Source organism: Chlamydotis macqueenii, chromosome 3 (genome assembly GCF_036417535.1).
Source record: "Chlamydotis macqueenii isolate bChlMac1 chromosome 3, bChlMac1.mat, whole genome shotgun sequence".
In the NCBI taxonomy this organism is placed as follows: Eukaryota; Metazoa; Chordata; class Aves; order Otidiformes; family Otididae; genus Chlamydotis; species Chlamydotis macqueenii.
Window position 1 is genome coordinate 121,933,966 of NC_141558.1, and position 25,004 is coordinate 121,958,969.

Genomic DNA, 25,004 nt, shown 5'->3' on the forward strand with positions numbered 1-25,004 from the left:
TCCTGATAGCAGAGATACCCCTGAAATTATACTTCGTTCTATCAGCATGTTCTAATCATCAACCCTTCCGTAAAACAATGGAAAAAACTTTACTTTAATCTATTTTCCTCCTTCCTCCAGGCCTTGCCTGCCTTTCCCCAGCTGTCGTGTGTTTTCTTCCTCCTCCCTGGAAAACTCGCTCTCTTACCTCTAAATCTTCCCTTTTAGGCTTCACTAATCCCATTTTACTGATTCACATTCATAAATTCTTTCTCTTTGTCCCCCAATTTTACCTCTTGCTCCGATGCCCTGGTTAATCCTTCTTTTATCCCATACCGTGGTGTCCCAGATGAAAAATCCTTAATTTATCTGCTTAGCAAACTTAAATCTTCAGAGATATCCAGGATTCCTACCTTCAACACCTTTCCCCATCTCATATCTCTATATTCAGATGTTCTCAATTCCTACCCCCACATTTTTCCCCCCCCCGCGTGAATCGTCTTTACTTCTTCACAGAGACACTTCATAGCGCCTGGTTTTCTGATCTGAGAGTACTGCAGCTACTGTGAGCAGAGAACAGAGGATATTCTGATGACCCAGGGCTGTGGAAAGAATGTTTGGTATAATCATGCTGTTACACACAGCCCCTGACCGCTGCGCTGAGGTGGGGCAAAAGCAGCAATAAATAAAACAGGCGGGGAGACAATGGGGTGGGGTGTGATTGGAAGAAGCCACAGATTGCTGTCCCGGTATAAAAAGGATGTCATGGCCAGTGGCAGCGTATGTTAGGCAGCTAGCAGGTAATAATCAGGGCTATAATTGCTCAAAGGCTTCAGAAGGACCACCAGGCAGTGAATTGTGGACGCTCCTGACTTAGTTTTGACACGTAAAATGAAAACAACATTAGCATTACTAGATAAAAAGGGGAATGTTTCACTCACTTTCACTATAGTCTCATATTCCATTTCTACTTCTGTTTTTCCTCTACTTCTTGTTCTTCTATGCTCTTTAAAACAAAACCAAGGATCATTTCAATTTGACGTGATTAACAATTACTCTAAGCTGACATGACATAATTCTGTGCAATACAGTAAAATAACATCTCTTTAATCTAGGCACTTAATGAAAAACAAAAGATTACTTCATGCTTCTGCGTGCTGGCTCGTTAATATTTGACTAGGTACCCGTTAGAGAAACCAGTCTATTTATCACAACCTGTCATTCCACGCTAAAAGAGGACAATGTTTCAGCTGTGTTATGCGGGAGATCTGGGCTTAGCTGAAGTTGCAGCTTATGCACATCACAAGAAGTGTCACTTTTTTTCTGGGAGGGGGAAAGAAGCATGTCTCTGAAGGAAAAAAATGAGCATCAGCCATGCGACTGAAGTATGTGCTTGAAGAAACAGCCTCCGGCCATTGCAACAGGAAGGCCTTAGGCTGCAATCATGCCTAATCCCATGAACTCTGGGCAGTTTGGATGGAAAACCTTCAAGGACATCACCAAGTGCTCACAAGAGCGGTGCTGCTCTCTCACCGTACTCCCTTTGAGTCAGCCTCGCACGAGTGCCTGAGTGGGACGAGGTACGGGACATGCTGCTGTTGGAGATGTTACTGCTGAGCAGTCACCTTCGTCCCAAGTTGGTGTTTATCTCTGGAGCAGAAACTTCTGTTTGATAGTTCAAAAGAGTGGCAGGATTGTCAGATTGTCCCATCAACCCAGAGGACCCTGATGTGCTGCAGGCAGCTCCATGCTACTCAGAGCTCGCTCACTGGGTTCAACTGGCTGTGGTTCAACACGCACCGCTCCGAACACCCTGAACTTAAACTCTCTCTCTCTAAGAGGTCTAAGGTCTGGAGCAGAGAAGTCCTGAAGGTAACCCAGCAGCAACCAAAAAGACCCAGCTTGTTTAGTCTGTTCAGTTACTAGAAGACAGCTACAAAATCACAGCCAGGAACTGAAAAAAGGGGTGACTTTTTGGTTCTTGCTAAGTGCAGTCTTTAAACAAGGCTGCCATACCATTTTCAAGTGGCTGCAGTAGTTTCATCCTCTGTTGTGTAAAATTATTGTGGTAACTATCTTGTTTTACTCTAAACTAAGTGTTATTCATTATTAAGCGATTTACTGCTTCATATAGATGGCAACTGTGTGACTGTATGGCTGCACTTGGTTCTGTTTGTGGAACTTAAATCACGGCTCTTTTATGATACAGTTGGTGCCACTAAAATCTTGACACTTCTCACATCATACACTTTGTACTCCAGCACGTATTCAAGACAGTATTATATTTACATTGTCCAGAGCTGTAATGGTATCCCATGTAATGCAGTGATACTGGGTGAGAGTCAGCCTTGGAAAAATTGCATGCAAGTTCACTGAGGTAAATTGTATTTTGTCTCAGCTGTCAGGTTTGTTACAAAAGAAATTGAAAATTGGAACCTTTAAAAAGAAATAGAAACAAACAATAGACAAAATAAAGTTTCTTATCTAGTATTTAAAGATTAAACAGCTTAATAACTTAAGTAGTATTTTTAAAATTTGTTACAAAACATTTCCTCTCAAAGCATTTTCTTAAACTGAATATAATTATTGAGTCACTTCCTTGCTAACGGGTGAAGAAGCAGAACAATACGTTTGAGCACTGTGTCCTCATTTTTCTTTCATGCAGATTCATAAATGCCTTTAATTGAGTCACAATGGCAGGCAAAAAATATAATTAGCTAACAACGTGGTGGGATTTGATTGAAATTCTGTGTTAGGGAACTTATGCCACCTTCTTATATTGTGTTGCAGGAAATGAATGAAACAATTTTATTTATTTTCTCCTTGAACTCTTTCTCACCTTGGCAGCAGTGAGGTGTAAAACCACTGCGTTACCACTGACACAAATGGTGTTATAAAGATACATGTCGGGTATAAGATGGTCAGGAAATGGGTGCCAGTGATTGTGGTAGCTTGCACCATTTTGACATGCAAAATGAATCTAAAAAATTAGCTGGGGAAGCAGAAGGTGACAGAAAAAAATGCAGCAGCAAGAAGGTGAAATGTAAAGTGAAAAAAGACAGCTACTTTGTTCTGCATAGCTCCTTATCACTTCTCCTGATGCACTTCATTTTTCGGTCCCTTTGATCTATACACTTCACTGGTTTTCTGCTCCCACTGACAGACAAATCAGATAAAGTGCCTTACTTAAAATCGGCAATTTTTACAAAATTACATATATGTTTGCAGTACACAAACATTTTGTTGCTGTGAATGTTGACCTAGTTACTTCAATGAGGCTTGTAACTACCGAGGGCAGGTTAAGATTTGATTAGAAATCCCCTTAAAATCAGTCTTGGAACACACTACTAAGCATCCTCTTGCTAAATTCCTTAGTTTGTGCAACATTATTAGTTTTCCTTACTTTTGGCACCGTTTTTAGCCAGTCTCCCTGTTAAAGTATGCGTCTTGGTTTGTGAAAATGTGTCTGCTCTGCAGGCAGGTGAGCGCAGGTACGTGTTGGCTGGTGCTCACACGTCAGGGCTCGGGTGTGCAAAGTAAGCCTGCGTCTGTGAATGTGCAGATTTTACCTACCTGGAGGGTGAACGGCAGGCTCAAAATAAGTAAACATTTTAAAAAAAAAAAGCAACATCCAACAATGATAACAAAAAGCTTCTACTTCATCAAACAGAGGATCTTCCCTTTGATTATTTATCAAAACACAGTCCACTGAAAGTCACAGAGATATCTGGATAGCATGAATTCCACAGCGACAGGGAATCATAAGGTTAAGAGATGCAACTATTTAGCTGTAAGTAAAGCACACACCACTCACAACCTATACTGTTCACAGACCTTTTAACAACACAGTCTGTGCACTTGCACCATTCGGACACTCCCGATCCAAATGATGCTGGTGTAGCAGACGTATATTATATATTTCGCACACATATTTACCACAGGGGTGCTCACTAGTTTTGGAGCTCCAGGCATTGTCTTGCAGCGTAAGAAAGAGAAAGTCAGAGAGAAACACAGGGATTAAAACAAACAGCGAATTTCAAGCTCTCTTCTATTCTGATGGTCATGACTGTAATTGTCATAATTACCCGCTCTTCAAAATCCTCAAGCAACTTCCTGACTCTAGTGTGAGAAGCATCTTTCTGTATGTACAGACATTGCGTTACGAGCCTTTTGTGAAATCTCTAATGCACGGATAACACAACACAAAATATGTATAGTTTCCCAAACCATCATTAAGCAGCCAAATATCTTATTGCTTTTCTTAGTGCTGAGACAACATTTTAGAAAGAAGACACACATGGGAACTGGACTGTAGAAGAACACTATGAGAGGGTGAAGTGTTAAAACACAATCTGCTACAAAAGTGTTAAAAAAAACATTTGACGTCAACATCTACCTAATGCTGGTTTTCCACTAGTTTTCTGGAGACACCTTCTAAAGCAAAAAGTCCAGAAACCAATCCGCTGCGAGTTTAAGCTTTTAAAATATGAAGTTGAATACATTCGGGTTTATCTGATAATCCTGACGGTGGCCTGACACGCAAAGGGCCCCAAACCAGGCTGCACTTTATATTTCTGGTTTTTAAGCCGTTGTGAAGAGCTGTGGCGTGTTCTCATTTACTGGGACATTACTTATAAAGAACTACTGCCACAATTACTCCAGATTTATGTTCTTGCTAGTGTATTGAAATGAGGCACAGAACCTGGTCATTCACCACAACTGTGCTGACCTAAGACCTCCAACCAAATGTTACTATGACTGTATTCTTCATAATTATCTTTTATGAACCTTTACAAACACAATGAAAGAAAGTGTATTGTATTAGGGAAAAGAAAAAGGGACTACTGATTATCGACAAGGGCTGCCTCGCAGCATGTCGTTTAGTTCTCTTAATAATAAGAGATAATAGGAGAGTTCTCTTAATTCTAAAGGATACCTCTTCACTGGTGGCAACTGGGGGGACAGATTTATGCTGAAACTCTGACCAGCTGACTAAGAAGCAAGCAGTGCTCACTGGCCACTAAATTGGGGAAAAAACCCAAGGAATCTGGAAAACAGTGTCTACTGTCCATTATTTAATCCATGGATGAAGCAAAAGCACCTTGGTCTCTATGGAAGAAACTCTGGCCAAAATTACTAAGTTGTGACTCCTCCTCAAAATTTATTTCCAGCTCTGTGTGTGTTGTAGAGTTCATCTTCAAAATAATGTGCCAGATGTGTTTTACATAAAAGTATTCTTCATATAGGTATCTACAAATGGAAGACTGAATTGCAAAGCCAAGCAAAAAAGGAACAGAAAGGACAGAGGGCATGCTTTCCCAGGGGTGGAATCTACAGCAAGGCTGCACAAACAGACACTTAGGACAAAATCTAGCTCATGGCAACACAGAAACAGTAAAAAAAACATTTAAGGTAGCAACTTGTAGTCATATTTGGAAAGCTGTGAAATCTTATTATATTCTCATATTCCTTGGATCGGAAAAGATTCTCCCCATCCCCGTCACAAAGACAACACACATGTAGGTTTGCTTATTAACCGATCTGAGACTGGCTGTGAAGTAGACAGATGGAGGAAGAAACGCAGGAGGAAGAGAACGGTCCTGGCTTTGATCGCAGTAAGTGAAACAGGAAAACCGATTCGGACGGATTCTACTGCCTGCCAGTGAAAATCACTGGTTTAACAACAATGTGAGTGAAACCCATCACTATGCAATTTCACACTGAAGTTACACAGGGACAATCCAACCGCAGCAAGAATATTCATATGCACTCCTGCTTCTCGTCCTGGGCAAGAAAAGTACATTTCCATTCCTGCTTCCTAGCGATTACTTTAGTTACACTCTTTTTAAAAAGTCAACTCCTATTATACAACAGCTCCATAAATACCACAAGATTAAGTCAGAATACATAATTTTTCAGCTCAAAAAAAAGCCCAAACAAAACTCCCAAAGCTCAATACTGAAATTCTGGAGGTACAAAATGTTTTATCTGTCACCTTTACTGTAGGTAGAACAACCTTTATCAGCTTGCAAGCTAGACAAAGATCAAGAGAATGGGATTTATTTCTCAGAAACATATTTCCATCAACACAATAAATGACTGTTAGATACAAAAAGTCCAATCTGGGACTCTCTTATCCACAGTTTGTGTTCCTCTGGCCAAGCGTGAACAGTTAAGGCACTGTGGTAATGAGGCTGACAAAATTCTGTAAATGTCTCAGCAGATGACTAAAATTGGAAGTCTCAAAGACTTACTCATTTAGGACCTGGGCTTGCTCCACTGAAGTCAATCTGAATTTTGCTATTGATATCAGTACATTGAAAGTTCACTCCTTGCTCCATGCATGCATTTGGCAAATTGCCTTAGTCTGAGAGGTGGTCGGGAAATCCCGGTGAATCAACTAGTCATCACAAAGGAGTCAAAATTACTTTAAAAATGGAAAGAATGCTAAAGGAGTCAGTATCGCTACAGCTAATCCAGAACAGCAGGCTGGCGAGGGATTGTTTTAGGGTTCATCATCAGTTAGGAAAGAACGCATTTCAATCTGATCAATTAAAGGGAATGAAAGAATCAAAGAGACTTTGATTACCATTGGGAGTGGGCTAAAAAAGAAAGGAAACATAGAAGTATAATATATTTTTCTTATTATTATTCAGTAAGCACTAAAATAACTGAAGTCAAGAGTTCTTTCACTGGCCGTGGTGACATGGCCACCAAGAGCTTTAGGAACTGCTAACTTCTTTCAGACATGATAAGGAAGCTTTTTTAGCTATCCTATAATGGTCTCATCACTGTAAAGATGGATTCTTGTCCGAGTACCACAGCTCCTATACAGAAAACCATCAGAATTTATAAAACCTCTTATATCAGAGGAGAGTAGGAAGCTGTCGAAAACTTTAGGCAAGAATCTACCTTACCAGGGACACTTTTCCTCTTGTAAAGACTTTGTCTAGATCACACATTCAAATATTCCTTTGATACAGATTAAGTATCTCAATATTTCATGTTAAGCAATGCTAAATTCTCACTCATCCTTTAAAAGTGAAGTGTTACAAAGATGTATCTATATAAGCATGTGTCAGAAGGTAACAAGGACTGGGAAGGACCTCTGTTCTCTGAGCTAAACCATCAAACTAAGAGAAATTAGCCTAGCTCCATCTTAAAAATAGCTTTCTGCCTGCATAATGCATAATTTTCAAATAAGGTATATCGTACCCAAAACTGGCACTACTTGTCTGACGCCTAGTTAAGCATCAGCTAACCTAGTTAAGTTATTTCTGTAAGAACACAGCCTGCAGCAGTATTCTGCGATGGCTCTGGCTTCCCTCTGTCCTTACAGTAAACAGGTCAAAGAGAGGAAAGCCCAAAAGCTTTTTAGTGAAACATACTCATTGCTCCGATTTAACAAGTGTGCCACATTATTTGATTGTTTTCAAGTGTTGATACATAGATTTTGTAAGTAAATTACATTCAGGCGATGGAAAAGGACCAAGTCCTCTGATCTTGATCGTAAGACAGAAATTGCTTTTCCATAAATGACACTCCAATTTGGAAGATTGCAAATTTTAAAAAATTCTTATCCCAAAATGTCATTCTAGATCACACCAGTACATATCCAAAGTGACACCAGTAACATCTCTGAAATGATTATGAGCAAATGCCAGTGAAACTGAGATAAGCATCAGGCAAACGGACGTCTCATTGATTCAGTGCCTCACACAAATGAAATTATTCAGTCGTCTTCTCCGACAGACTGATTCCCTTTGTAAGATACTTCACTCAACGCTCTCATCTGCAAAATTGTATAAGTTATTAGTTCAAATTTTAATACTATTAGAATCTGAAAGCAATAGCGTAGTCTTGTCTTACAGAGCTAACATGATAGCTTAGGCAATTTTCGGTCCTTCTCTGTGTTAAATATAGCAGATTGCACAGCTTCCCCTGCAGAAAAAGGAGATTTATTTCCTAAGAATGTTCAAAATCCAAATCCTTTTCCTAATGAAGTGTCAGATAAAAGGATCTTTTACACAAACACCACATCAAGAAAACATAATCTCCCAAAACTGCATTAAACATTAAATGATTGTGAAATAAATAAACAAAAACGCTGGCTTTTGACAAATTGTTATTAGTTCCATTTATTTTGTAAGATGCAATGCACATGCCAATTAGTTCTTCAAATGACTACCCAGGGGAAGTCCCTTCTGCCCCAATGCTCTGTACTCTATGTTAAACTCATTAGTTTGTGCCTAAGAACAGATTTTCAGCCTCATTCTTTTCTGAAACTGAACTTCGCCTCAGACAGATAATGTAACTACCGCTGATAAACTCAAGATGCCTTAATATCAATTTGCTCACTGGAAAATCCTGCTTATTTTGAACTAATTTAGTACAGCAGTAGCTGTTTAAGATCAATTCACAGCAGACTATTTCCTATTTATTGCTAATTAAAATAATGGATTTCCTGTTCCAAACAGCATATAACCCTAAAAAATTAGCTATAAACCCGGTGTTTTATTGACTCAGCTGGTGGACTATGTCTAGACTTACCACCTACATCTGAGGTTCATAACAACAGCGCCTCTAAGCAATGACAAAATGGCCAAAGTGAGGTCAGGTGATGAGGGAAAAAATAGGAGACACTTGCTGAGATTTGTCTTCTCAGCATTATGAAGTGGAGAATGGCTTAACTGTGGCTTTTATCTCCAGTCTGAGGAACCAAGAGCACAGTAGGCTGGAACTCTTTCTTGGCACACTGAACTTGGGGGACCACCCAGTCTTTCTGTCCCAATTCCAGCCCTTTCCGGCCTTGAAGAGAATAATATGCTAGTTGTGCGCCAAAGTGATATCTGCGGGTGGCATCTGGGTTTGACCTTACCCACCCACACTTTTGTTGTCAGGTCTATACAAAATATTTTCAACTGATTGTGCTGGGTAGATACGGGCCAATTCTTTTACTTCTGGAACACAGTGAAATCAGGAAAGTACACAAGCATGGGAACAGCTCAGAAAAATTGATATATTGGAGTGGTACGGAATTAAGAAAGATTCCACTCAACGCCTTCAGCACATTACTCCTAAGCATTCCTGTTCCTGAGATTTGAGCCTCTGTCTGAGCTGCAGAGTTACCAGGAAAGCAGTATCCACTGCGCTCCATCACGATTCCAGACTTCCAGGGGATAAGAACAAGGGCAGTGCATTCCCTCTCTCTTTTCACTGAACCTCACAAACTGAAAGAAGATGCCTTTACAAGAAGAGTGTGCATTACTTTTGCTTACGAGTGATTCAACTTTTTTTTCTCCTCCAAAAATCTTTGCCTTATTCCCACAGCAAAAGGCTAAAACCTGCTTAGGCTCATCTAAGGGCGATCTACTCAGTCGCAGCATCCTGAACTGCATTTCCACCACAAAGTTTGAGTTTAAGATGCTGTGCCAAAAGTGACACACAAATGTAAAAACCCTCTAAGAAGGAACCCCGCAGCCTTCTGAACAGACATGTCTTCAGAGCTTTGGCAAATTAGGTGCCAACAAACATATCTTTATTTGCACCAAGTCCGGCAAACCTTGGTGAGACAGAGACACATCTTCTATTAAAGCCTCCTCCAAAGCTTTTATTTTATGTGCCCAGACAAGCTGGCTGTACATGTGGATAATTTCAGAGTTTAAACTCCAACCAGTAAATGTTATGAAAGATAACATTAACAACTGTCGGTCTGGAAGATGCCTAATTCTCCAAAGCTACAGGGATGCTTATTTTAGAGCAGTACCATTCAGAACCAGTTATAAGAAGATCCAGACCAAAACGGTACCATTTGTGGGCCAGCAGGTAAAATACTCAAACCAGAAATAAATGGAAAAACTCTTTATTCACCAGGCTAAACAGACTGTGATGACCGATGCTAGGCTACTACTATGTTTTAAAATGTTGCACCGAGTCTTACAAGACTTAAAAGGCAAACAAAAAAAACCTTCAATGTTTTATCGAATTCACAACTTCAGAAGAAATTGGATTTTAAGTGTCCAACCTTGTGACATTTTCTCTGACACCTCAAAAATACTGATTCAAACAGCTATCCCAGTCTGTCTCTTATTAACTTCTTAGTTACTGGATTTTTTTTTTTTTTAAATAGTGCTTGGAGATATCAAACACATTGCAAAAAATATAATAGGTGTATAATTAACATAATAATAATGTTTATTCACCAGGTTTAATAAGGAAGAAGTACTTCAAGTTGGCTTTCATAATACAAGTGTTTAATTCTTGCTCAAATATTCATATAATTCATTTGGTTGAAAAATCAGTTCAGAAAGCAACTAGGACAGAGACTTTTTCTGAGAAGCCCATGCAAAACCAAGCATTTTAGGGTCTCTGTTCCTGCACTGAATTATTGCAAGTTCATGAACACTACCATTTCTCAAACAGATGGAGTCCTACTACATCTGCAAAAATATAAGGAGGGTAAAATACTCTTGTCGTATTTCAACTTCACACAGGCTCCAGATTTTTTTTTTTTCAGGAGGGTTTCAATTCAAATTTATGGATAAATTAAATTGGTGTAGCCAAAGCAGATAGTATTCCTAGCAATCCTCCTCTTCTCCGGTGAAGATGATGCCATTCTTGCAGGCACGGCTGAGCAAATTCTGTATCTGCTTGCGAGTTGCTGTAGCTTAAATTAATTAAGTGCCTGAATGTAATCTGCTGCCAACTGGAATTTACATTAACAGGCAGGACCACAAATAAGGAAGAAAGCGGGGAGTTACTTGTCTCACTCAGCTGACTGCAGGGAAGGGCAGGGCAGAAAGGCTGGTGTCGGATGCAGCTGACTCGCCATACCGTTCTCGAAGCGACCAAAGAACGAGAACCTATACATCGCCTGTGAGGTCTGATCCAACAGCAGGGTCTTTGGTTCCCTTCAACCTCATTTATTTGAGCTGATACTCTTACGAAGGGGCACTGTGAAGTGCCAGTGGGCAATTACTTCCCCTCAGGTGACCTCTGAGCTCTGCCAGGAGAGGGGCTGCAACTCCAAAGCTGTTTAAATGCTGACTTTCCCAGGGCTCTGAGGAGGTGCTGCAGCTGGGGTCGGTTTTGAGGCTGCTCAACAGCACTAACCACTGATGAAATTCAGAAGTAACGGGAAGCGACATGAATGCAAGCAAATATTTGCAATAGCACGTATTTTATGTGCATTTCTTATTAAAATAATGCGATCAATAACACTAAAATGAATATAAATATCAACGCGTGTGTTGACATTTAGACGATGAAATGTACTTTTGTCGTTTAGAGGACTAAACAGTTTCTGCTCTTTGAAAGCTTGAAACAGCCCTTCATCTATCTTTATCTTGTTTTCTGACATAACTTATTTATTTACAGTATGTCAGGGGAGAAACCTAATTTCTGAGGACATTTTCCAATTAACTTTCTTAATTAAAAGGAAAAGTTAGACTGGTTGGTTTGTAAATAGTATTCTATAAAACCACACAATATTTAGATTCTGGGAAACAGTGCTATCAGAAATGATCCCAATTGTCAGTCTTCAGGTGTTACAGATGTTGTCTAGCAACATCTGCACATTTTTGCCAGATTTGTAGAGAATTTTGCTTGTTCCAAAAGTCTCTAAGATTATTAAGGAATTATTATTTAGCTTCTGTTAGACAGTGCTGTAAGCACATGCTTACATGCAAGCATGCACTTGAAATTATTGGCTTTAATGACTTTTATGTTCTGCTCTGAGTATGACTCTGTGACAGGAGTCTCTGCAGAGATCCAACTTCATGATCCCATAATATCCTAGGGAATGTCTGCTGTGCACTGAGTCAAACTTCTGCCATTCAGACTGAGATCTTTACAACTCAATATAAAAAGTCACAGTTTCAGGAGGGACCATGATTTCGTCTTGAGTCCAATGAAATCCTTAACGAAGTTAGTGGAAGTCTTCCAAGTTGTAACTCTGAAATTAAACCAGACTCATGAATAGGAACCTAGAGATCCCATTGCTATGTCTGACTTGATCAATTAGAAACAGATTCATCCAACTGAATAGTTCACAAGTACTGGAGAAATATTTAAATCCAACAAAGTGAAAAAAAAAAAGATGATAGCAAACTACTTAAAAGCACTAAAATTACTTCTTTCCGTAGCGCATTCATAGCAAGTGAATAACCACACCCTTTGTGGATGCAGGGTGCACAATAACTTATGCTGTACACCGATCCAAAGTCTAGATATACTCGAGGCAGCCTGCAGTCATAGGTCAATTTACAGTACTTATGTAAAATGAAAAAGAAAATAAGCTTAAAGCAAAATCAGACATTATACTTTTCACATGTCTGTCGCAGACATACGCTACGGGGTGTTGCAAACTTTCTCTGAAGCACTGGCCTTGGACATTCTTTACTGTGGGCAGCTACAAACATAGAGCTAACTCCTGGTCACATCTTGACTGGCTTACAACAGCCTCACGCAACTTTTAAGCAGCAGTTTGCTTCAGTACTAGAGAAACAGAAAGAAATGTGGTTCGATACATTTACTGTGCAAGAAGAGTAGTTTCTATGTCCCCATAAAATGCTTTCAGAAGTAAGAATAATAATTAAAAAGCTGGAAACTCCAGTAGGGCCTAGCCGTAACTGGAGAAACCAAATAACTCCAAATTTTGAAGACAATTAGTTCACAGTATGCGAACACACATTTTAAATTAGCGTGTTTGTCTGCAGACAACGGCATTGTCTTCTCATTTTGTAGCAGCGTTTTTAACCGCATGAGTCACGACGCGGGGAAGGCAGGCTGAGGAAACCTGATGGCTTCCACGCTTCAGAGTGCTTCCTTTGTTTGAGAAGAAAAATGCTGCTTCTGTTCGGGACAATGTAAGGGTGAGCTTCTTTCTGTAGGTTTGGCAGACGTTAAATCCATTTTGCAGATAGCACGGAACCTGGAAATCCATAAATCTGCCTTTCCCCTTTTTTGTTTTCCATACAAGGGAATCTCTGACTTCATTGTTAATGCAGTCAACTAGGAAAACTTGAGTAGACCACAAAACTCCTTCGTGGGATTAGTGGTTTCAAAACAGGACTGGGAACCATCAGAACTGGATTCTAATTTTGTCATGCAGACATGTTGCTCTGAAAGAAGCTTAAGCCAAGGAGTTCTAACATTGACACCTACGGTAATGCAGCAAAATGCAAAGTTAATTACGTGCTCCGGCAAAGCCTTTAATACATGAAAAATGCTGTAGTGGTTTGCGTTGGAAACAACACAGGGAAGTTTTATTATACATAGTTTGCCTTTTGGAATTTTCTATTCATTTTAGATTTCAGACCCATAGATTTAAAAAGCACAGTCAAATGTGTGTGATAGTGTCATTTCAACCGAGCTACAAGTATTTTCTAGTTGCTGGGTGAACCTTAGAGACTTTTAAAAACTGAATGCTTCAAAAGCTAAGTTTCCTCAAAAACACACCCTTGGAAAATATCTGGAATCTCTCATTTTAACAGCGGTTGACCATAATGAACCATTTTTGCTTTTATTTGGTGATTTGCGCCTCATTTATACCTACCCTGAATTTCAGTGAATTCTCATTCACTGAAATGTAAGTATACACGTGGCAATTGAAGTAATCCCTGCTTTGAAACTAAACGTAGCTACCAGCGACAAACAGCAGACTACTAAACCTGTAGCGGCGGCCGTAAGATTTCCCAGAATCGAGAAACCTTCCTTTCGGCTTTTCCCTTCCGAGTATTCTCGTGATTGCAGGTAACCCTCCTGTAGTCCCTGCTCAGCGGACCAATCCTGTTACCAAGGTCACCTTTGCAGAGTTCTGTTTGCATCCAGCTGACGCTGATTCATGTTGCCAGATGGCTAAGGACAAAGCACAATCGCTCAACACAACGTGTGACCTACTTACACGCCTAACAATCTGCTGTTTAATACTTGGGAAATGCATGGAGACTTTGATTAAAATTTTAATTTTGTTTCATAGCTCGCCCACATGTGGCATGTACATTTTGCATACCAGATACATCTGTTCCTACAGGGCAGTAGCATGATGCCTCCAACTTCTTTCTAAAACAGGGCGTATGACTGCGTAAGTGTCATATCCTTATTTCCTAACGGCGCTCTCAAAAGTAATTACAAGTTATTGGTTTACATATGGACAACTAATGAAGAGCCAAACACTCTCACGCTGGCACCACATAAACAAATAATGACGACAGCAATATGTCAGCTCTAGAAAAGAAAAATGAAGGCATGATAAGACATAAAATTCACATAGGGTTTCTAATCAGATATATGGAAAGTCATGGGGAGACTCCCCATCTGTGCTCAATGTCTCATATGTATTTACAGGATAAGTGGGACAACAGAATTTCTGCCTTAACTGCAATATGATGACATGCAAGAACACCAGAAGTGACATTTGGCGATTGTAGGCCAGATTCTCGAAATTGCTCAGAGCTTTAGGAACGTAACAATTACCAGACTGACTCAGATCCAAGGTTGACCAAGACCCGCAGTCCGCCTCTGCCCTTGACTATGGGTGCCCTTGACACCATCTACTAGATGCTGTACAAAGGTAAAAGAGATGTAGAGTGAACCTAGAGAAAATAATTCCCACCTTCAAGTAGGCCTTCTGGTCCTGATCTCCAGTAGTTAAGGACTGAATTAAGTCCTGAAGTTCAAGTTTTAGTGAAGTTTTAGCTCCTTGCAAAGCACCGGTCAACAATAATTGAAACTCTGAATATATGTAATCTCTGAAGCAGTCTTCAATCCTGTTTTGAATCTACTTAGCTTTGTCAGATTTTCAAGGGCTTGGCACCTATAAATGGAGCCAAACTGTCAAGAGTCTTGAGCATTCAGCAGCTCCTGTTGTGAAAGTTCACGGCTAGACCCTCAGGAGAGTTTAGTGTGGCATACGAAGCTCAGCACGTATAACTCGATAACTCTTCTAAATGAAAACTGAATACTTTTTAAAATGTAAATCCTCTAGACTATGAGAAAGGAAAGCAGAAAGCAAAAAGCCTGCAGAGAAAAAAATCCAATGTTATATTACAAATTGAGGAGGAGGTGACAGATGGAAGCTGGAAATCGTCCCATCGCATATCAATGTCATATATTCAGGGGGAAATGAAAAGGGAAAGCCAAACGCGGGGAGAAGCAGTTGTATCGTAATGCAGATGGTGCTAATGAGGTGATTATAGATAACAGAGTAAATGAAAATAAGTGGCAGGACATAGACTATAATAAAACTTTATCAGTGAATCAAATACTTTATTATTTAATAAAGATGTCAACAATTAGACTTATGATCTATCATAGAATCTTTAAGATTGGAAAAGACTGCCAAGATCATCAAGTCCGACCATCAACCTAACACCACCATGCCTACTAAACCACGTCCTGGAGTGTCACAGCTACGCGTTCTTTGAACACCTCCAGGGATGGTGACTCCACCACTTCCCTGGGCAGCCTGTTCCAGTGCCTGACCATGCTTTCAGTAAAGACATTTTTCCCAATATCCAACCTAAACCTTCCCTGCCACAACTTGAGGCCATTTCCTCTTGTCCTGTCACAAGTTATCTGGGAGAAGAGACCAACACCCGCCTCCCTACAGCCTCCTTTCAGGTAGTTGTAGAGAGCAATGAGGTCTCCCCTCAGCCTCCTCTTCTCCAGACTAAACAACCCCAGTTCCCTCAGCCGCTCCTCCTAAGACTTGTGCTCCAGACATCTCACCAGCTTTGTTGCCCTTCTCTGGATGCGCTTCAGCAATTCAACATCCTTCTCCCCAGCAGAATCACAGGAGGGTGCATACAGGGACACGGGGACCCTGCTGTACACCTGGTGTTTGCCAAATAGCCAGACGCAGTGGTATTTTTACCAAAAAGTTCCCTGCCCCTCTAAGACTTGAAAGATGCCTAGAAAGGACATTCCAGTTGTGCATGAGAGACGACGATAATATCTTACAAAGCAGAACAAAAGAAAAAGATGCTTACGAGTTTATACCTATTATTTTCTCTACGTTTATGCTTTATAGAAAAGACATAGCCAGGAAAGTGCTGTGTCTTAAAAGTTCTATTACTTCGCCATGAGGTTTTGAGAAAGAAAATAATGCACGCATACAGAATCTAAAAGAAGTAGCAAAAAATCAGCATTTATGTAATTATTGAGGAAAGCACAAGAGTTCTGGAAAAAATACCAAGCATCTCTTTTTAAAATGAAAAAATCAGAGAAATCCCTTCTTCCTTTTAAATTAAAGTCCAAACTTGAATTTTAAGCCAAATCTTTATGTGTAAATTGGAACTTTCACTATCAATAGAACAGTAACTTGTTTTAAAAATACTTGTGAGGTGTTCATAGGAAGTATAACACAATTGCTATGATTCCTCTATCATCCAAACACAGGTGTCTTTGTTCTGAGCAGTGCATCAGCCTCAGACTGATCCTCATGGCACAGGTCTAGATCCTGTCACTATGTCCATCTGGTGGACCTAATTCCACATAAACCTGCATAAACCTTTTTATATAGAATGCCTTCAAGTACAGGCACCAAAGGCAGGGCAGAAAGGCTGTTTCAGCCGCTGATCTCCTTACAAATTGAGGTAGCATCTTGTCCCAGAGCTTTGCAGAGATCTGCCCAAAGAACCAGGAGGTGACCTGACCTTCCTGTGACAACACTGTTACTTACAAGCACACGTTCTTTCTTTTCTAGTTGCTGGACACCAAATATGATAATAACGTGGACAACACTTCTCTGCATCTGATTAAAACTTCCAGTGTCTCGTGTCCATCAGGGCTGTGCAGTGGAGTAACAACCACGTTGCAGTCCTGAAAGCACAGACGAGGTGAATGGAGAGGGGTCCCTCTCTGGGCTGCTTCGCAGAGAACATCCTCCTCCTTGCTGGGTCTGGTTGTTTTTCAGCTGAAAAGTCTGTGTCTGTTTAATTTGCTGTTGTGTGGGAAAGAGGCAAAGGTGTCTGTGACACTGCGCTGTGCTCGGCAGTTGTTTGCTCTCGGTACAGCCTGCAGATTTTAAGCAAGATGCCACAGAAAAACAAACATAATTGAGGAGAGGCTCCTTAAATGAGAACAAAGCAAACAGAGATGCTTCATTAGAAGTTACATCCCCTGATCCTGCTTTTGCTGTCAAGTCCACTGATTTTTTTTTTTTTTTGGCTCAACTTAAAAATTAATTATCTTTCAGAGAAAACACAAGTTGTTATGGTTATGTTAACAATACTTTAAAGAAAAAAGACTTATTTTGGCATGTCTGTCTTCAAGAAAATAGATAAATTTAGTAAAAATCATACTTGCTTGCTCTTTAGATCCTTCAAAGAGTAATTTGTGACTGCTTTGAATGCCTTGTAGCTTAACCTTTGTATATGAGCTATGCTGACACATTTGCAGGGAAGAGCAGCAATGTCTGCGGCTGGCCAAGAGCAGTGGGACAGCTTTTGAGGGCTTCTGCCACCCGTTGACAAGATGTGGCAGTAAGGGACTCGGGGACACATGCGGAGATATTGCAGGTGGCCAGCACCGTGAAAAAGAAAACCTGCAACGTATGAAGAAATGATGAGTAAAGCTCCAGTCCTCCCTCACTCCAATTACCACTAGCACACAAAACATCTGTCAGCGTGGTGCCTTGGTTTAGAGAACAGGGAGGAGACAGAGAGCTGCTGCGTCTCCCCAGCAGATACATGCTCCTTCTGTTCCTCTCAAATTTTGTAGTTATGGAATATTTCAGTTTTAATCACGGAGAAAACAAAGGAAGTAGGTTAGATAAAAATCTATTGAATTTAAAGGAGTGGAATAATTATTTCCAAATGTTTCAATTTTGTCCCAGTGATTTGTAGAAAATAATGGCAAAGCTAAAGTAGCAGACGTGAATTCTTTCTAATGAGCTGTAACAAAGCTATGGGAGATTGTTGGCTGTAGCCCTGATGCGGACAAAACCTTTTATTCCTACAACCCCACTTGCATTTAGGATTCAAACCTGGAGTTCTGATGGCCTGTCTATGCTACGCTCTGCTGTATTTGAGTTCAGAATAAAGACAGCAATGATAATTTGAGGTTACTTGATGGGCACGAGACATTATATTTTAATCACACTCTCAGAGGCGCAGAGCACGTTAGAAAATATCATTAGTTTCACCACTCAGCTGTGGTTTGAGACAATCACTAAGCAATCACAAAAGGGAGAAATGTCTTAAACAGAATGGAATTGGGGTAAACCAGGAGCAGTAATACAATTGAACAGTTTTGTTTGGGTTAGTGCTCTGTTTTGTTTTTTTCTGGAAGAGCTAGATGGATCATATTCAGGGTAGCTCTTTATTTAAGGAATAGAGCACACACCATAAACTAGAAAGTATAAATATTTAAAGTTTTGTTGAAAGTGTACACAACCAATCTATTACAGCTGAACTCCTTTTTCTAGGCCGTGGCTACAATAGAAGCCCTTAAAAGTGATCACTTAATAGAACCCTGGCCAAAGACCAAGAGAAATTCTCTTTCCATAATGATGCACTGGAGAATTCTTTATTTTAAAGTGCCACATGGAATGTCTAAATTAAGTCATAGGGGCACAAAAATTTACGCTATCCAAAACCTTTGCTTGGGCATACACTTCATGGCATCACTCTGTTAATCATCCTGGAGCCAAACAGAGCTGTTCACCAATTATTAACTCAAATGATCAACGGCTTCAAAGCTGTCAAGCTCGATGCCAGCTCTTTTCAGAACTGCACTCTTGACCACAAGTTTAGATGTGCTTTTAGGGTTATAACAAAGAGTAAGCCAAAAGGAAAAAAAAAAAAAAAAGTGCCCAAAGTCCCATAGCCAAGACGCAGCAATTTCAAACAGCTCCCAATTTGGAAATGGCTGAGAGTAGAACACCACAATCAAAACCAGTCTCCAGAAGCACGTGCTTGGACAAAAGTAAGTTCACGGAGTCTACAATAAACCCCCAAAACTGAAGGATAGTAAAGGGTGAAGGCAAACGATGAAGATCAGCATAGACTGGAAAGCACAAAGTTTTTCCTCTCTCCAAGCCGGTTACAGAATAAATTCCAGAAATAAAAACCATGGTCTGTCTACCCTATATTTTCATCTATGCAAGATTTTTAAGTCATAACCACTACTTTAAGGTTCCTCTCATTTTGTCTCTCCACTGCCTGTGAAGCTGTGACGGTGTCCCCAGAAGCACGAGTGCCAGGCAGGTTTCACCTTAACCACCCAGCTATGAAGTTTCCCTCCCCTCAATCCCGTGTCATTTACCATCAGCTGTGACCTGGGGTGATGTATCACCTCTGTGAAACTCTACTCGTTGAAGCAGTTAACTTTTGTCTTCATAAGCAAAGAAGAATGACCTTAATTTGTGCCCTGGCACGGCCAGCGAGCAGAGCGCGGGAGGCACCTGATCCAGGTCCCACCACTGTCCAACATGGGGTTGAGTGTCTGCGCTGTTCCTCGCTGAGCATCGCGCTGTCAGCTATTCCCAGCGATGGCCTTATTCTGCTTGGAAACCCAGACTCTCAGTGCCCTCTGAAAACTCTGATCAAGTTTGTAGAGAGTGTGCCATTTTATATTTTTATACTCCAGCCTTTCTCTTTGCTTTGTCAGCGAAGCGATACTGCCTCGTTTTCCCAGGATGAGCACCAATGGCAGCTGAAATTTTTCTGAGTTTCTTTTTTTTTTCTGAGTAAAAGCTTCTTCAATCACTTTTGGAGGCTAAGCAAACACTGAGCAACAGAAATTCAACTTTTGCTCTTATTGCATTAAAAAGCAAACCAGGAAAGCAAAACTTGGATGTATACCTAGTTTTAAGTTGTTCACACAAGCAAACAGACAGATGAAATATGACGTCTTTCTTCTTGACAATAAAATCTACGCTTTCTTACTTAAATAACCACTCTTCAAATTTCCTGGCTTCAAATTCTTAGTAGTTTTAAAAAGGTAATGAGATATCTGGCTGATCAAAACAGCGGCTCCATGCTAACGGTATGGCCACAGGAATTGCTGTCGGTAACTCGGCTGTGAACAGGTAAAACGTACGTCCGTAGCACAAGCCTCTGGCTGGCTGTCAGGAGACAAATCAACGTATCGGGGAGCCTGTTGTGCAAGAGGAATAATTCTTCCCATAGAAAGTCTTAGAAAAGAAAATAATTTCAGCTGAGGGCATGCAATGTAAAATTCACTTATTGTTTCTGCAGATGAGCGGTTACTGGAATGTCAAGTTTCACTCTTTAACAGGGGTGACTTCAATTTAAGGTCATGATTATGGTCTGAATTTCTCTTTTAAAATGTCACTTTTTCTGAACAACAGTCCTAAATTAATGAAATGAGGGTGTAAAACATTTCCCCTTGCTTTTTGTTATTAAATCTGATGCATATAAACATAAAATGTGGAAATCAAACAGAACAGTACTAATTATTATTGCTTTCAATTTGAAGGCATGCAATCTAAGTCATCAATCTTATTTAAACTTTAAACTTTAACTTGAGATCCACCAGTATGTTTGGGGTAAGGGAAGGTGCTCTGGAACAGCATAAAACGCTCGGAGCGTACTGGCACTGTTTTGTATTGCCAGGCAACAAACCAGCTGAATACACCTCCCAGATTTCATCTTCCTGCACCTCCAAGCATTCCCCTTCCACAACACCACCTACAAACTGTCCACATCCTTGTTCTCTGATACATTTCCTACTGTTCTCTTCCTTCTACTGTTGATGTTTCATTTTCCTGGAAGCTGAAGAATATATTCTCATACAACGAATATATTTTTTAAAATATTTGCCTGCTTTCATTTCACATACAGGATTAAAACCTTAAGCTGCCTGAGCAAAGATGCTGCTGTTTCATTCCCTTGCCCTCCATCTATTTTAAAAGAAAGGAAATTCCCTGAGGACACTCACTGTGTCTCATTCACAGTCTGGGGGTAGGTATAGGTCAGTGGCCATTTAGAAAGAGAACGGCTGGGACCAGAGATCGCACAAGACTTCAGTGCAGTCTATGGGAAATATTGAAAGTACTTCAATCTAGTGTTACTAAATTAATTTAGAGATGAATAAATAGCTAAGATAAATCACTGTTTTGTTCTAAAGAGCCATTAAAAAATCTTATTTTACAGATCATCTAAAAACCAGGAAATGTTCTTTTCAAAAAGATCTGTTTCGCAGACAAAAATGAGGTGCGGTAGTTTTGAGGACACCCCATATTCATTTTCAGATACACAGGGAAGTTACACGCCTGGCAGAGGAGTTAATCTCAATTCAGCCTTCGCTTAACAAACGTAATGCCTGTCTCCTGAATTAGAGAGGTTTGAGCTGGTTCTGCTGACACCATTTAACCCCCTCCCCCCACTCAATATAATTATTAATCAAAATATGTCATAGGTCCTACTGGAATCTCTACAAGCTCTATGTTAATCTCCTCGTAGAGCAGGAATATAAAATGGGTTAGGTGAATCGCTTCCTAGCACAACTTGGTTCTCTTGAAGGACCTGAGGACTTGCACAGGTACACAGATTTCTTGTAGATATCAAAATTCAGATGAGATGAATCTTACCTCTAGTTTTGCACCTATTTCCCTTGAAGTATTCTTCAGTTACATTACATATTGGCTTTTTTAATGAATACATTTTTAAAGAACTTTAAGACTCATCATTTAATTTAACTAAATTAAAAAACAGTGCAGGGGTATGGAAAGATAAATGTCTGGCAAACTGAGGAAATGCAAATAGAGCATCCCACTTGGCCAGTTCTTGGATTGTTATTCATCTCATTCGCACAAATCCACACAAAAATAGGAAAAGGTGAAAGGGATGAAATATCCCCAGGGTAACAGCACTCTTTTCTAGTGCTAGCTAGCAGCAGCATTAAACTTTAACAAATGATCTGCAGAACACACTACACTTCCACATGTGTATAGCGACAGAGACCCAAAAAAACCATGAGGGAGTGAAAGATTGCCTTTCTCCTGAAACTTAATCTGTCTGTATCGGTACAATAGTAACAGAAAGGATGCTTAAACAATCACTGGTACAGAAAATCAAGTGAAGTAGCAATAATTTTCTTCAAAGACATTGATTATTGCCCCAGTAAATACCAAAAAAAAAAAAAAAAGAAAAAAAAAAAAGGAAAAAAGAGGATGGCATGATTTCGGGCACTACATAAAATTAAATAAAACCTTTTAGAAATGCAGAGTGGAATGATTACAACTCACAGTTGTCTGCTGTTTATGGCACCAGATGAATTTCAAACTGTAAGAAGGGTGAATATTCAACATCTGGCAAAATATACGGGCTGACCCTACACGTAGACATCTGGATATCATTACAGGTAACATTTTCAAAGGGCAGAACTCACTAAAACACTTCAAAGATGGCATTTGGGTTTATAATTTTACCTTTGTCTGTTTAGCAACTCTAAAAGTCTGTATGCCGTGATCAATTCATTAGGAAAATGAAGTGCTATACGTCATCTCCTGACCACGTAATGACCTACGTGGTGAACTATACTCCATGCTCTTCAGCATATAGTGTTAAGAAAACAAATTGCCAATCTAAATAAGCCAAACTATCCAACTAGTGTAAAAAAGAAAAACTTTGATTTGGCGTGTTGGATGTTTTTAAACTATAGCAGCCTAAAACAATAAACAGGAAAGTTCAATAATATATCATATATTAAAAATACAGGATATCAGCTTGAAAGTTACTACTCTTCATCTGTAATTTACAGCAAAATAACAAAAACTTCCATCTCCAAAGACATTTAAAAAGCAATCTATGATTCTATGTAAAAATAGAAAAAACAGCAGAAAACGTTGCCGCTTAAGAGCTGTTTATCCAAGTTATCTCATTAAAGCAGCTTTTCATTATTCACATTACTTGTCCTGTGGACACCTGACGTGTATCTGAAGTCCTTATCACCATTATCTGAGAAACCGCTATCGCCTGTGCAGATGTCTCCTGGAGAGCAAGAAGTACCATCTGTGATATTCAAGGACACCCTGAAAACTATTTAACTTTTTCTGCTGCTAAATTGTGACAGAGGAGAATGCAAACCACTTAACAGGGCCTGTCTTTTGCAACAACAGCGAAAGACGATTCAACCGCACGTTATCTTGAGTTGCCAAGAGAGTTTGGCAATGACAAAGTACAAATTGGGGAAGAACAAGGAAAAAGTGGAAACTGGGAAAGCCAGACTTCTGGCAGCGGAGAAGAGAAACTGCATCATCTGATGGGCGAAGCTCCAGGGAACGCTCAGGCTGATTCGAGCCCTGCGAAGGAGACGGAGGTACACAAAGAGCGATGCTGAGCTTCACTGCCACACCGCAACGGTCCGATGCCTCTAACTGAATGTCCTGAGGAAGTGCAAGCCAGGGAGAGAAAATTCCTGAATAAAATGCATTGGAAAAGAAATGTCTACAGAGCGGGTAAAACAAGGACAAAGGGAACTCACCCCATTCTGCTCGGCTGGTTCACCTGGTAGCCCCCAAAAAGGGTTACTTCCTATTCAGGGCGCAAACTGATCCCAAATATCAACACTCAACACTTCTACAGATGAATGCCACTACTGAACACAGCTCTACAGAAATAATCCCCACATGTGCTCCCCACTCCCAGGAACTGAATCCTAGTTTTTTACTGGTGATTAAAAATAACAATAACAAAAAAAGTAAGCAATTTCAGTGGAATTAAGGAATCACAGCGAGGTCAAGGACAATGTTTTGCTGTGTCTTCCAATCTAGTATTCTGCACCAAACAAGGAGGGAAGTGCAACGCACATGCAGAGGAAGAAAGAGAGGGGGACGTGATTAAATGGTGGGTTAAAAGTTGGTTAAGAGGCAATTAAAAGATGTATTAGGAATTTTGTTTCTTCACCAATTAACATGTTTACGTGACAAAGAATGCCTCCAAAGCCTATATCTAATTGCATATTGAAACCACACAAAACTAAAGTGGTAGCTGAGGAGCATTTAAAACATTTTTTCAAAGCTATTACGTGAAATGAGCAAGAAATGCATAACGTGTAACTGCTGCCGGATATCGCGCGCTTTCCCCCCGAGCTGTGAGGGGAAGCCTGACAAGAGCAACACGGTCTGTGCTGGGGGAAGGCTCCCCTGAGAGCTGGTGTCTCCAGAGCCACACCTGTAGTAACTAACGATGCGGTACTGCAGCCTGGACTCTTACGGAAATCACGTGAAGTTTTAGGTCTGAAGGACTCGAGTGTGAGCGACAGGCTAAGACAGGAAGAGCATTAACAGCTGCAAATCGGATGGAGAGGGCCAGCTGAGGAATATTGAGGACTCCTGTGTCTACTGATAGGAAACTCCTAAGAGGGGAAAGTGGAGTATTAAATAAGGGCAATTTGTGGTTCATATCTCACAATAATTGTGTATATTGCACAGAACATAGGGTAGTACAGATGATCCTAACCAAAATGCTTCCTCAGGGAAACGTTAATCTAGTAAGGCAATAGTCAAAGTGGGATCAACTAATGCTCGAAAGGCAGCTTCTCACATAAAATCGAAGGCCAAGTTGCTACTATTCACATAATGTGAATAATACACTTGTAATTTTACACACTGTATTATTAATATTGCACGTTGTCATAGGCTTATGCATCAGACAGTAACTCCGCACAGGTATCTGAAGGAGAAACAGGTATCTGAAGCCTTGGCCTGAGAAGCCATAAGTCATAAAGCTTACTGGAGGACGTTGTTTTTAGTGGAAGCTGTGTAAAGGCATTTACCACCAGGAAACAATCAGTACGTCACCACAGAAAGGACACTCGTAAGCGCCCTCTGCATAGTGAGTAACTCCAAAAGCGAGGCAGACAATAAACTCAACCAACCCACACACGATGTTCCGAGAATTTTTTCACAATATGTTATCAACGCTAAACGCAACAATTTTCTGTATTTTTGTGAGCTTGAAAGTAATGCGATTTTTTACGATACAACAACAAACCTGACTGAAAGGGGCTTGGGAAGGGGCTAACTAGAGGAGCACTGATGACAGCAGCATTAGCAG

General features: G+C 40.2%; 1 protein-coding gene across 3 annotated transcripts in view; it reads right to left on the reverse strand.

The window, feature by feature from the left end:
- The window catches only part of PLCB1 (phospholipase C beta 1), a 389,757-nt gene that overhangs the window by 22,920 nt on the left and 341,833 nt on the right, over positions 1 to 25,004 (reverse strand). For 2 of the 3 annotated variants that reach the window (XM_086743966.1, XM_086743967.1), the window contains exon 32: positions 921 to 985. The exons of the other annotated variant lie outside the window; for it this stretch is intronic. In XM_086743966.1, coding sequence (XP_086600092.1) covers positions 947 to 985 — 39 coding nt within the window. In that variant the 3' untranslated portion in view covers positions 921 to 946. The remainder of the gene's footprint in view (positions 1 to 920; positions 986 to 25,004) is intronic. 3 annotated transcript variants of the gene reach the window in all.